The sequence below is a fragment of the Magnolia sinica genome, chromosome 1, assembly GCF_029962835.1.
Source record: "Magnolia sinica isolate HGM2019 chromosome 1, MsV1, whole genome shotgun sequence".
Taxonomy (NCBI): domain Eukaryota; kingdom Viridiplantae; phylum Streptophyta; class Magnoliopsida; order Magnoliales; family Magnoliaceae; genus Magnolia; species Magnolia sinica.
In genome coordinates this window covers 125,898,989-125,913,473 of record NC_080573.1, presented here as the reverse complement: position 1 = coordinate 125,913,473, position 14,485 = coordinate 125,898,989, and the positions used below count along the sequence as shown (strand labels likewise).

Genomic DNA, 14,485 nt, shown 5'->3' with positions numbered 1-14,485 from the left:
GTCCGCTATCGATAAGCCGGGTAGGTATCAGTAGACTACTGGTCAGGCGGATAGTGTGGTCTCTTCCACTCGCTGGGCTGTGCGGCTAGGGAGGCGGCGGTTAGTGTGGAGTGTAATAAACCCCAGTGATTCCCCAGAGAGGAACGATACTGATATGAGGACTGACATGATATTATGACACCTCGTCACTATTGCACATGTGGGCGAGCGCACGTGGGTGGACGCTGATGTGGGCAGGGCTGAGGCCTGGGCAAGTTACCACACTGGGTAAGCTACCAGTGCTTAGCAAGCTACTGTGCTCACAGGTTACTGAGCAGGAATTGCATACTCATTCATTCATCCATTCACTATCCACTCGGGCTAGTGGTGCGTAACTATTTGTTACGTGTACCTTCGCAAGGGCCAGGATTTCAGTTGGGGCACACGACTAACCTGAGATCAGGAGTTTACCACATTATGTTTGACTATCCAAATTTAAGTATAAGACTGGTTTGGATAGAATTCCCTTATGATGGACCTCATAGCCTATGATACTACGTACTATCATCCCGACTTCACTTCATCTTAGTCATTTCATTCACATCGCATTTTGCATGTCATCCACAGCATATGACATTTTGGATTGCTACGTTTCTGCACTTATATGGCTTAGACGGATTTATCAGGATTTGCATATTACATTGTATCCGCAGTATATGATATTTAGCTCATTATAATCTGCATTGCGTACCTAGATATTATATGACCCAGAGACGTACCAGTATATTTCCGCTTACTCTGATATTGTATGATTCATGATCTTGTCAGTATTTTTGCTTATTCCAATGATGTATAATTTATGGACTTTATTGTATACTTAGCACTTATCTTATACACACTTTCACCACTCTCTAAGCTTTCTATAAGCCTATACACGATAGACGCGTGCAGGTGGCGTTAGGTCACAGCAGCGTTGAACTTGGAGTATACAGCGGACTTCTGGAGCTTTGATTTTGATACATATATATTTTCCTTTCAGCAATGTATACAAATGTTTATATTAATGGATATGTGATGATGATGTTGCCTTTGTGATTTGGTTAAACTTGTGGTTATACTTATTACGAGATAAAAGTACGATGGAAAATCCTTCTTGTAGGATCCCAGGATCGAAATCTGACGTATGGACGCTAAGAGCCGAGAATGGAATACTACGGAGGCTGTCGGCACCGGATTCAGCGATTGAGATTCTTGTGAGTCCGATCTCCGGATTTGGGGTGTGACAGTGTGTGTGTATTCAATACCTTTCAATTCCTCACATTTAATTCCATCCAAACAGAATTTTTATATTTCAAATATATTTCATTTAATCTTGTCCAAACACATCTAATTTAAGTCATTAACTCCCAATTCATTTATCTCCAATTTCATTTCTCATTTACCTACATTTCATCAAGCCTACCAATTATGCAAGAGTGAAAATAAAACTTCAAATTGAATATTTCAACCCATTAATGATACAAAGGTTACTATACCCATTCATATTAGAAATAAAACAGCCCAATTATCCAATGGTTGAAATAATTCGATTGGGAGCTTTTATTTATTATTTTTCCATCATTTTAGTGGTTGATAGATAACCCAACTCAAATCCAGAAGTCCCAACCTATAGTATTGCAACACGTGGAGATGCATATCCAAGCAAACCTCCAGATAAGCATGGGAAAGCTGTCTCTTTCAAGTGATTTTCAAGAATCAAACATAGTCGTTTCTCGAAGTTAAGAGAGTTAAAGATGTGCGGAAGCATGTCGGCCATCTTCCAAATTAGAAGAAGAAATGCAATGCTCCCTCATACTAGCCTACAAACACTAGAAGACACGTGAATTTCACGTGATCTTCTTGGGTGAAGTAACAGGTTGATGAGGAGAAAGGGATAATGTCCTTCCTTTGCAAACCAAGTACACTTAAGTCCTGACAAACCACCTGAAATGCACGTACATCTATTTCTTTACCGGCCCACGTGTCACTTTAATATAACATCAGAACCGTGGAGATGATGGTCTCATCGTAAAGATCAATTGTTTAGAAAACCAGGATGTTCCGTTCATCAAGTGACCCACAAATCTGAAAATCAATGGACAGCCGATGGTATGATTCAGTTATTTTTGTGGCCTACCTGATGAACGGAATGTTTTAATTTTAGTTACACATGTTCTTCATAATGTGGAACACGTTTTCGACGGATAGGATGCTTCTTTGAAGTGAAATATCAGCAGAAAACAAAAACGTTGCATGTAAACATCTCTCATAATTTTATTAGGGGGTTGTTTCTCTCGTAAATAGAAAAGCTGAGGAGATTCGTGCGAAAGGACGGATTGTGGAGACCATCTCTAGCCAATGTGCAGACGTGGCACGTGATCTGGGCGAGTCATCTGGTGGGGGCCACCATGAATTTGTCCAGGGGACGTGGATTGGATACTACACGGTGATGTATAGGTTTTATCCATATTGCCATGTCATTTTTGGCTATAATCCTTTAAAAAAAGTCAGATTCAAGGCTCAGGTGGACCACACAACGGCAAGTAGTTGTGATAATGATACTCACCGTTGAAACCTTACTAGGCCCACATCGATGTTTATTTACCATCCAAACCGTTCACAGGTCACATAAACCCGGATAAAGGGAAAACATGAATATCAGCTCGATCCAAAACTTCTGTGGTCCACAAGAAGTTTTGGACGGTAAGCGTTTAATCCGTACTGTATGGTCCACATGAGCCTTGGATTTGCAAATTGATAGACGGTGTGGATAAAACACATACATCACGGTGGGCCCTCAAAGACCCTGCTTGTGCCGAGCTCGGAGTCGGTGTCCAGGTCCACACCCAATGGCGCGGTGGGATCCGTGAACGTGGGATCATTGTGATTAACGTGCCTTATATCCACGCCATCCATCCATTTTGAAAACTCATTTTAGTGCATGATTCCAAAAACGAAGCAGATCCAAATCTCACGTGGACCAAAATACAGTTTCCTGTGGTAGTTAACCATTAAAAACTTCTTGTGGACCACAAAATTTTTGGATCAAGCTGATATTTGTGTGGTCCCTTCATCCATGTCTTTGTGACCTTATCAACAGGTTGGATGGAAAATAAACATTCCTGTAGCCCCAGTGACTTTTTAATGGTGGGGATTCAATTGCTACTGTTTCCTGTGGTATCGTCCACCTAAGATTTGGATCTGCTTCATTTGGGGATCTTAGTCTAAAATGATCTTTCAAAATAAATGGACCGTGTGGATATAAGACACATATATCACAGTGGGCCCCACAGTTAGGGATACACGTGTACGTCCAATATAAACCGCACCCTATTTACTGGGCCACACGTGTACGTCCAATATAAACCCTCGGTTTCCAACGGTTCATTTTCGTAATGCTTTGATCAGGGCCGTTAACAAAGGGGCCCACCTGAGGGGCGGTCAAGATCTCGCACATGATGCCTATGTGCGCATGTTTAAAGAATCGCCTTTTAATTATCTTTTCTACCCTTTTTTTAATGAAAGCACCTTTATCATCTGATCAGTGCCTATGCCGACCGATCTAAACAATTAAAATGGTGGGCCACGTACTTGATGTATCATAGTAATAAAAATGCACCAATATAATGATCCCTACCATTGAAATTTATTTATTTATTATTTTTTTCTTTTAAAGTATTAATTACTTAAACATCTCATCGCTGAGCTAATTGCTAGTATTAAAAAAAAGGGTGAAGTTTTTTTTATTGGGCAGGAAGCAAGGAAGTGGGTTCAACGGTATTGATTGAGTGATTGAAAGGTTAGATTTCTTAGATTTCCTGCATTTCTATATTACAAAACCTTCTGTTACTCTATATTTTGGGCTACGCCCCATAGTGGTACTAGTACCATCGTAAGCTCACGCTGGTACTGGGAAGATGTGGGGTCCATGTGATGTGTGAACACCATCCAACCTCTCCATCAGATTCGCCACCATAGATTGATTCAAGAGTAGAAAATGAGCCGTATCCAAAACTCAAATGAGACACAGAAAGAAGAACAAGGTGAGAGTGAAAGTCCACGTTTGATTTTGAACGGGGCCGAAATTAATCTGAAATCGCATGATTTTTGGCCTGAACCTTCATCCAAGCCATATGAAGAGTCTGATTGGTCTGGATTTCATACAAACAACACGGTGGCACTTTTAAGCAAATCAAGGTTGGAAGTTTCACCCCAACTTGTTCCTTATTGTTTGTCCCACCTGAGTTTTTGATCGAGCTAATTTTCGGCCTCCTCGAATTTCATGAGGTGATGCATCTAATGGACGGATTGGATTTCTTGCAAAAATCAAGTGAGTTCCATATCGGCCCTGTTCCACCGTAGCTTAGGTTCGTACTAGTCCCACTGGAGTGCGTCCCATTTCACAATAGAAGTTGGTTTATTTAGCTTTGCTATGCCAACCTGTATGTACAGGAGAACTCATCTACATGCCACTGCCACGTGCCAAAATAGCATACAAGTAAGAGATCCAAGCCGTCCATAAAATGGGCTCCACCATGCAAGTACCATTTACTGATAATCAGTCCCATTCACTAATTATATGAGCTATAGTTTATGAAAAAATAATAATCGATGTATAAGAAAATTTATCCAAGCCATTAATTCATTTCCAGCATCGTGCCCTGTTTGATGAACGGACCAAACTAACTTTTGGGCAACGTCATCTTCATGGAGGGTCAAATGGATGGAAGGCTAGGATCTCATACAAGTATGCCACGTTGGCCCATGAGGTGGCCTCTCTTGTACGGGCGTGTAAGGTGGCAACACTCAAGTTTAAGTAATCATATTTTAATTAATATTATCTATATTGTAGAGAATAGAAGGGAGACGGGCACATGCCCAACAACCGCCGCGACAGGCAGATATTATTAAAAGAATGGTCCAATCGTCATTTTATTAAAAGAAATACACCTGATTTTAAGGAGGGGACAAACAACCACCACTAGTCGTTTTTTTTTTTTTTATTCCTTTCTTTTTTCTAGGCCGTTGATTTTCATGAAAAAGGCTCAGAGCTCTTAAAATAGTCACCCCAATTAATTAGATTCTTTTCTGAGTTATTTGAGACTCTCGCAGAGAGTGACTGTTGTGATAGGCCAACACTCATAAATTGTACACATGGCATGCATTAACTCGAATTAAATGGTTAAAATTGCGGGACCCACCAATGAAATGAGCAATCCTGACCTTCAGTTAAAAGATTTGTTTTTTTATTTCTTCTCATCACCTCAGTTCATCAAGTGTCCATCAAGCTAGTTTTGAAATCAAAACAGTATAAATTTTCAGATCAAAAGCCCTTTACGCTGAGATCCACAATTTGGGCGGTTTAATCTTAATTACCAACATCCCACGTGTGAAATTTCATGTTGCCAGAGTACCAAGAAGCATTATCCGGCAGAGTACTGAAGATTTTTTCTCCCTAGAGAATTTTCTCATTAGAATGGAATTCCAATACAGTCTAATTTTATAACAAGAAGATAAAGACGGGAGTAATTTCCGTGACTTCATCTTGTCGGCTTGAAATGACTAAAATCCAAGTGGGGGTATTTTGGGAAGACGTGTGCCATCTCTACTCTTAAAATCGATATTCCCGCCATTATGAGGAGTACAAATCTCTATTTCCATTTTCTACCCCTGAAGCTGATATTTCCACCAATACAGGGGTAATTTCTTCACAACAGTTTTCTTTTTTTTTTCTTTTTCTTTTTTCTTTTTTCCCAACAACACTGCTTTTTTTTAAGTTAGAACAATCCTCTAATGACAAAATTACCTTCTGCGTGTAGAACTAACAAATCAAATTGCTGAATCCCGTTTGGCACATCCCACAAAAAGTGTACAACGAGCTGTTTGGCGCATCACGGAAAATGTGGATATCGTGTCATGGATCCGTTTGCCACATCGCGCATGCGGACGGCATGATGCTATAAAATGCTCCACCACCAAAATGAGAATGCAATGATAATGCGTCCAGATCCTCATTCTACGGATGAGATGCGTCCGTCCATCCGCATTCTTTGCAGACGTTCCTAACAGCAGATTCCTTGATTAGAGATAGATGAGAAGGAAATATTCTCAAATTTCAATCAGAACAGTTGCGGCAGCACCCGAATTAAGGGCAATTCAATGCCAACTGTGATGATGATTGATTTTATTCAAAGTCTGCTTGGTTGTAAGTTTTAGTGTTTTAAAACTCCAAATTCTCCAATATTTTGGAATTCAAATACAAAAATATATTTCTCTAATTAAATCATCCATCTTCAACAATGAAAGAGATGAAAAGGGGATATTTGCAAACAGCAAACCAAACCATTTACATAAAATGAGAAAGCAGGGCAGACAAACAAAATACATAAGACAATCTAATAGCCTGTCTCCACAAGCCTTACCTAGTACAAAGTTTCAGTCCATGTAAAACAGCAAACCCGAAAAAGAAAAAGAAAAAAAGAAAAAATAGAAATAAGGCTACCAAAGACAGTCAAACTTAAAACCCTTTCTAGGGCTTGAACTCTAGAATGGGCCCTTCTTCTTATATAAACCCATCTAGACCTTTCAGCTCAGAATGGGCCCTTCTTATATAACATTTAGCATCACTCAAGCTTCAAACAAGCGGCTGCAGACGCTAGTTGCGGTTCTTGCACTTCTCCATGGCCCTTGGCGCTGCAAGCAATCAGACTTGCTTTTTACAAAATAATAATAATAACTATTGGAAAGGGCACCACAAAATTACTAGAGGTTGGCCTGACCATGCATGGTCACATGGAGGGAGAGACTTGCACTCACTGGGTGCTATGTGGGAGGAACATGCATCAGATCCCCTCCATCCATCAGGTGCACCACCACATTTTCATCATGGCTCCTAAAAATTAGTCCAATCCCAAACTTAGGTGGGCTACACCATTAGGAACAGCATAAAAGCATGCCTAAAATCTGTAAATTTACATGCTGTAGCCCATGTAACTGTTGGAATGTCCTGATCTTTGGGGAGTCTTTCATCCTGGTGGGGTGTGTCAAATGAATAGATCGGATAGCATATATACACCACAGCATACCCCACACGATTTGGACAATTTTAATGGTGGGCTTCACCATCTCAACTGTTCCCATGGCGTACCCACCCAAGTTTTGAATGAGTCTGATTTTTGGGTTTCAGTCCAAACCCAGGGTGGCTCTCATCCACATGAAGTCATTCCACCCACGTCACTGGAAGTCACACCTCCCATGTGACTATGCAAGTCATCCAAGCGTTTTCGCTAGAGGTTTGTGCTTATTATTTTTAAAAGATTGTACATCTATATAAGGAAAAATAAAAAAATAAAAGATAGTCTGAAAGGGTATTATGAGACAATGTAATTCAAAGGACATTTTGGTCATTTCAAAAACATAAATCATGTAGATGGCAAATCAGGCTGGCCAGGATGATTCATAAAGGGTAGTATAGGAAGATCCTATGACATTATTAAGTGGGCATGCTCACCATCTAAAATATAAAATGGTTCCGACCATATGATATCTTCAAGGGGCAACTCAGGAATGATGAGAAAGGCCACCAAGACAACACATCACTCATTTTGGTCATTTTTTGAGGTTGAGAGCAAAGGGAGATGCATGTAGTACAACACTAACCCACCAATGGGCTGGTGGGCCATTGGGTGGTTGCTAAGGAGTGTGGTATCTTGGTAATTATGAAAACAAGCTACCGACACCACATGGCATGCTATGTTGTCTAAATCTTGTGAACCTACCTAGTCCAATTGCCTCTGAACCCTTCATGATCCTTAGCCTCTTGCAAGAGTCAGTGAACATGCTGCAATTCCAAACAAAACAATAAAATCGAGATGGAAATCCTTCCAGCTGAAGATGATATCATATAAACAGAACAGCTAATAGAGCAGACGCTTGGATCAGAACAACTTGCTAGACTGACTAAAAATATTTATAGGATCACAATTCCAAGTTGCAAGGAATGATTCTAACAACAATGGAAAAAAAGGATAAGAAATAAAAGCCCATGTTCCTTTGTTTTCTGAAAATATCAGAGCTGCCCAAGTCACCACTTTTTGACCTCAGTACTGAGAAATCAGAATTGAGCAACTCAATGAACCAAGTAAAATGAACCATGCACCAATAGTAACCAAAGAAAGAGAAAAAAAAAAAAAAAAAAAACTTATTTTTACAAAGGCATCATTGGAACTGTGCTCAAGCCACCTTTCCACCAGAAATGTTCTGAAGGAACCCCACGATGACGAGGCATCGAGTTTGGATATGCATGAAGAGTGGATTCCTCTTTAAGCATGCTATCCTTTTTATGTCAAACCATCCCATAAATCCTTCTTCTACTTGTTTCATCTAGTAGGAGAAACAAGCTAGATCAAAAAAGCGGGCTATCAGCTTAGGGCGGAATCAATTGCTTCCAATTGAGATATTTCAAGCTGCCCGGGTGCAGCTGAAACATCAAAGCTACTTGTTGTTGTTGTTGTAGAATTGCCAACTTAGATGGGAACTCAAGAAAATCTATAACTGGATATGGTATTCAGATGGTTATTATAGATAATAGCCCATTTAATTCTTCTCCAATTTCCTAAACTAATGATTGGAAATTTAGGATATTGTACTTACTCCCACGGCACGTCACCAACAAGCATCCAGTCCCCATCCTTGTCTTCATAAGTGAGCACATACTCAGATCCATGCAGAAGATCCATCAATCGGCTCGCACTAAGTCCTTCTCTGCCTGGTACTCCGTGAGAACCACACTGCCCTGAAAGTGGTTCACAAAAACAAGTAAAAACCTCCTCATGTTAATCACCTCAGATCAAATAAACGAAAGTTCATGCAAGTCTACAACTAGATGATGAAGATCAGATAACATAAAAGATTCCACAGTGATCTTTACATTAAACCAAAAAAAAAAAAAAAAAAGATGATGAAAATACTAAACACTCCAAAGAGAAAACTAGGTAAAAAAGGAAAGAGAGCTCACCAATGGTAAAGCAGCTGAACATCTTCTCAAGGGCCGACGAGAGTTCCATATAGTTGCAGTAGGTTTTGAGGTCGACTTTCCTCAGGTATGGAGCTCCATCCATGCTTACCTTAACATACAGACACCGAACTCCTGACTTACCCTCCATGTCGTCACTATTCTTTGTTGGGTTTGTTGCCATGGTGTTCTTCCGGAAAGATCGGATTGGTGGCCAACCAACAACCTGTGCCCTGTTCCATAAACTCCAGCTCATTATCTTTCTCAAAATGCGACATAGGCTAAAACCATGCAAAAGATGTGAACTTCCTTTTTACAGATTAGTAGCAAATTCAACAACCATGCATCCTACGAATCTAAAATCTCCCATGCAAAACAGAGAATTCCCTCTCAAATCATCATCTACGTGAATTTGAACAGAACGGAGAACAACTAGACAAAACATAATAACAATTCGAATCCAGAAACCCTATCAGCAAGAGCAAAAACAATATAATTGAAAATCTATAACAGAAAAAAAATAACAAGCATCACACCAAGCTGCAGAAGACATGCAAGATCTTAACCAAATATCCATTTGAATTCCAGTAACAAACACCAAGAAGATAAAATTCAGAATCACTGAAACAATAACTAAGAGAACTCCTAAACTGCAAAGCCGGAGCATAGAAAGAAAAGAGAGAAGTAGCTTCAATTTATGTTTCCTTATGCTGTTGTGTTTGTTCAAATCGTCAATAGCATGAATTCGACAACTTGAAATAGAACCAAACTACATCAAAGGCGATAAAACCTGGAACCCATGAAAGTGTTATCAGAGAAATGGAATTAAAGAGGCAAAAATCATCAGTGAAAAGAAGCAAAGAACAGGCACAACAACAACCAATGATGCAGTGGAAGTGACATGAAAGATCTAAACAATATCCATTTCAATTCAAGAAATCAAAAAAGCACAAGATCTCAAGAAATCAAAGCAGACTATAAAAACCATCCTTAAAAGAGCAAAATTACAACAATTTTTGCATCTTCCTTTTCTGAAGCTGCAATCACAAAATGAAAAAAAAAAAAACGTATCTAGAAAAAACAACACGAGAACATAAAATCAAAACCAACCATAGCCATGAAAGAAGAAGCTCACAGACAATAAAAAATAATAATAATAATAATAATAATAATAATAATAAAGAAAGAGAAATCACATCAATTTTTCTCTTCCTTTTTCGGAATCTGCAATCATAAACTCACTCTACAGGGAGAAGAAAAATAATAATAATAAGAAATAAAATCACCATTTAAAAAAAGAAAGATCAAATTGCCCATTATCTTCCCTTTCTTTGTACCTGCTGCAAAAACCCAAACTGTAAAAGAAAAGAAGAGGGGAGGAAACTCACTTTGCAGCAGGAGCAACACCATGGTCACTTGCAGCAGAACCCTGAGTCTTCTTCTCCTGCACCGGCGCCACCGGCTTCTGCAACGACCCGATATCCTTCAAAACAGAGGCCGACGGGCCAGTCTGGGGCCCGTCGCTACCACCATCCAAACCCATCACAGATTTCCCAGCATTCCCACCCCTTGGAGAGAACAAACCACCGCCTTTCCCCAACTCAACCTCGCTCCCACTGAAAACCCACTTCCCATTCCCATCGATTGCATCAGAAAACCCCCTCTTCGCCCCAGACACGAAGCTCTTCAGTGAGCCGAGGGTGTACGCGCCCTTATCCTCCACACCCCTCCCCCCCAACAGACCAACTCCGGACGCCCCTTTCCTGTCTGGAGACTCAGAGCCAGGCAACCCAAGCCTCAGCTCTGTTTCCTTGAGGTTGAGGGCGTTGCTGCTGCTGTTGCTACTTTTCTCGTTTTCTTCTGCAACAGAGAGATTAGAGGAAGAGGAAGAGAGCTTCTCAGAGCTTGCTTCCATGGAAGAAACCTCTGACAAGCCTATGTAATCATGTTCTTGAGGCGTAGACATTAAAGTGCACCAGCAAACGAGAGAGGAAGGAGCCTGTTTCTCAGAGGACTATCAACGAACATGTAACATGCAAAGATAATAAGGAGAAGAGATGATAGGAGAGAAGAAAAAATAGAGGGTTTTTTGAGAGCGGAAGAAGCTTCCTCACCCTTTCTGTAAGGCCTTTTTTTATATATATATTTCTCAGCTTCTCTCCTGCAAGAAGAAGAGAGAAAGGAAAAAATGAGGGGGAAATGGGCGTGGTACGCAGGAGTTCGCTGAATTGTAGTCCTGGGACCTGCCTGGGAAGTAAATGGAGCCACTCAACCTATCCATCGAAGCCGTTCATTAATCGAGTGGTATTTCATCCACCGTGGAGAAAAGCCACCACTTACAAACCGGTGGACCCCACCACAATATTGGTCGTTATGATATTCCAGCCGGTAAGATCTTATATTCATTCCCCCCATCGCAGCAGGGCCCAAACACCTTGAGAGCAGTCCTGATCATTGACCCTGTACGGAAATAAGTCATCATAAAGACTACAATTTCAAATGGTCCCGCGGACCATTTAACCTGTCCACGATGACAGAGCAAAAGAGGGGGAGAACGGAAATGTGCAACATAAAACCGGAACTGTTTTACTTTCTTTCTTTTTTAAAAAAATAATTTTATATTAATTTCATTCTTTCGACTTTTTTGGGTAACCCCACCGACAGCATACTGAAAGTTTCCGGCAGTATTTCAGATAATGTTTTCTTTCCGACTCTATCATGTGCCGGTGGATGCTAAAGTAAGCGGGAGGTGCAGGTGAGAGAGTAGGGAGGAGGGCCCTTGGGGAACGGGACGATAGCACGGAATGGGAGAGAAAGAGAAAGGAGAGAGAAAAGTAGAGGGATTGATTTTGGAGTCGACGGCTACGTTACGATACGTTGGGATTTTTTCAGCCGGACAAAATAGCAGATCTCTTCTGCTCTTTTCTTTGCAACCCATCATCCCATACCTCCCACATGAGCGCCATAAACCCGCCCTGTTTTTACTTGCTGATTTGTAGCACGTGTGCTACAGATCTGGCCGTTCATCGGGTAGATATCACTTGTTGTCTGATGTGGGCTACGAGACCATTCCCGTCGGATTATCAAGAGAGTTACAAGTGTTTGTTCAACGTGGAAAGTTTGGGTTGCATTCTTTAGCTGTCAACATTTGTTTTGGTACACGTATGGCACACCTGATCAATCACACATTGTCTTACACACGTGGGAAAATAGTACGGTATAGGTGGAGTTACGGTGGCAGAACCATCTCTATGCATTAGACGTGGCATGGTGACTTATCATTTGGAACCGTCCATCCATCCGTGCTTTTCTGTGGATCGAAAAAAATTCTACCTAAACACAGATCAAGCAATCATAGACACAGATGGTGACCTTCCAAAACAAGTGCAATGCTACCAATGATACACAGGCATCCAGAAATTACTTCAAATTTTTGAAGAGGAATGCTATCCTGTGACAACGGGTGAGAACTTTTTCAAAGTAATATAAGCATAAAATCTGAACCATCCAATTGATTCAGCACCAAACTTCTAAGACCTAACCTTTACCCTTATTCAAAAACTTTGATGAGCCACGATAAAAGGAAACAGTTTCCTCTCTTGATTTGTCGCTCTCTTAAAACTTGAGACTCATAAAATGACATGAGGTATTGCATCACATGAACGGTCCAAATTTTACACCCGTATTATAGGGGATAAATTCTAAAAAAGTTCTCACAAATTCTTACTAACTAAATTATGGTACTAAAACTCCTTAATTAAAAGTTAAGCTTATTTAATTATCTCACGAATGAATTAGTAGACATTTATTAGATAATTGAAAAAAATAAAATAATACCATATAATCTTTTTTTCACAAATAAGTGTTGCGTCCCCCAATCCAAGATTAGAATTATTCAACCAATCTAATCTTGCAAATGTGCCTTGGCATAGTAGGCTGCATAATGCAATTGATCTTTTTATTTTTTACTTTTTTTTTATTAATTAATATTCTGCATGTCAAGTGTTATAGGCAGCCTCACATCATATAAATCACCCTAAAATAATTAATTTCACTGAGCATGTTGATCTCCTTCATCTTAAACTCTCCCATTGTCTTGAAATCTCAAGTACTGTGATTAAAGGTGAGCTTTATGATTTAGCTTTTAGTACAACTGTAGATTGGAAGAAAGAACATTGACTGTACTGAATAAAGCTATAATCCTTTTAGATGGTATTCAAACATGGCATCTCAATCACGCTGTACGGATAAGGAAATGCAGCATATGCTAAGTATTTTTTATTTTTTTCAGTGAGAACATTCATGGCAATGTCTTCACTCAGCTCAAAAATTTCTTCCGAGATTTTTAATTTTAAAATTTCTCTTCAGTAGACATACTAGAAAGTCTTACTGAAAATATAATATAGAAATTATTTATTTCAAATTCTTAAATAATTTTTTTTGTATTTACTATGACTTTTTATGAATGATCTTGCTAAAAAAAAGTTTTATGAATTTATTATAATATTTTCAAAATCTCATAGGGATGTTTGCTCAATCATTACTTGGACAGTCCACCTAATCAGACTGATGGGCTATGTCCCAAAAAAATGCCTGATCAAAACCATTCAATCAACAACAAAATAATGAAATATTAAAACTGAGCAAAAAAAAAACACAGATACAGTCATCATCTTTTAATATCTATTCAATGGTTCTTACTATAGTTGGGTAACGATACACAAAGAATTTTGGTCCCTTCATCAACTTTTCCCTTGTAGGTATGAACGAATGGACGGTCATGATTATTGATTGGGTGTGTCAGGACGTCAACCATCCCCATATATATTAAAATAGTTCCCGTGCTCGACTTCCATTATTACTCCGTTGAACCCGTTATTACAGTTTTTATTTCCTCAACTTTCCTGTTATCTTTTACCCGCGGTGAAAAAAGCGGGGACGCTTTTTTAACCCCTTCTTCTTTTCAAGGAGTTATAACGTGCTCAGGCTTCGTATGATACTTGATACGCATGCACTCCAAAAATATACATGTATCATATATTAACTAAAGTAGACCGACTAGGTTGTACATCTCACTGTATCCAAGTTACAAGCATGAGATAAGATTGGTTTAATTATCCTAGATTCTGATTGGTGGACACATTTTTGTGTAAGGAGAACCGTGGGATATTTTCAATTTTAACGGTTCAATAAATGAAAACCAATTCGATATTGCGATAATTAAATAGACTTCATTTTTGGTTCATGATACATCTACACTGGGTATCGTAATTTGGATAGTTTAATTTGAATACCTGTATGCCACTGTGCAATTTCTGTTGAAAGTACCTGTGTATCATCCAACATTGCTAGAGTATCTAAGAAAATTCGGATATTCTTAGATACTCTGTCAGTGTGTGATGATTGATACACAGGCACTTAGGAATCACTTAAAAATTGCACATTTAGCATCCA

At 39.5% G+C, this 14,485-nt stretch overlaps 1 protein-coding gene across 1 annotated transcript; it reads right to left on the bottom strand.

The window, feature by feature from the left end:
- Positions 1-6,328: 6,328 nt before the first annotated feature.
- Positions 6,329-11,240, bottom strand: LOC131257521 (auxin-responsive protein IAA27). Its single transcript, XM_058258331.1, has 5 exons — positions 10,420-11,240; positions 9,035-9,264; positions 8,671-8,812; positions 7,797-7,858; positions 6,329-6,711 (listed from the first exon to the last, which is right to left on the bottom strand). The coding sequence occupies exons 1-5, from the start codon at positions 10,995-10,997 to the stop codon at positions 6,674-6,676; spliced, it is 1,050 nt and encodes a 349-aa protein (XP_058114314.1). The 5' UTR covers positions 10,998-11,240; the 3' UTR covers positions 6,329-6,673.
- Between the last annotated feature and the right edge of the window lie 3,245 nt (positions 11,241-14,485).

What these genes read in the sequence shown, in the direction of transcription:
- LOC131257521 (XM_058258331.1), bottom strand. Translation starts at nt 10,997, where the DNA reads ATGTCTACGCCTCAAGAACATGATTACATAGGCTTGTCAGAGGTTTCT. An exon ending in GTTCAGCTGCTTTACCATTG is followed by an intron (nt 8,813 to 9,034) that starts GTGAGCTCTCTT and finishes AACCACTTTCAG; the next exon opens with GGCAGTGTGGTTCTCACGGA. An exon ending in TTCAGAGGCAATTGGACTAG is followed by an intron (nt 6,712 to 7,796) that starts GTAGGTTCACAA and finishes GATTGCTTGCAG; the next exon opens with CGCCAAGGGCCATGGAGAAG.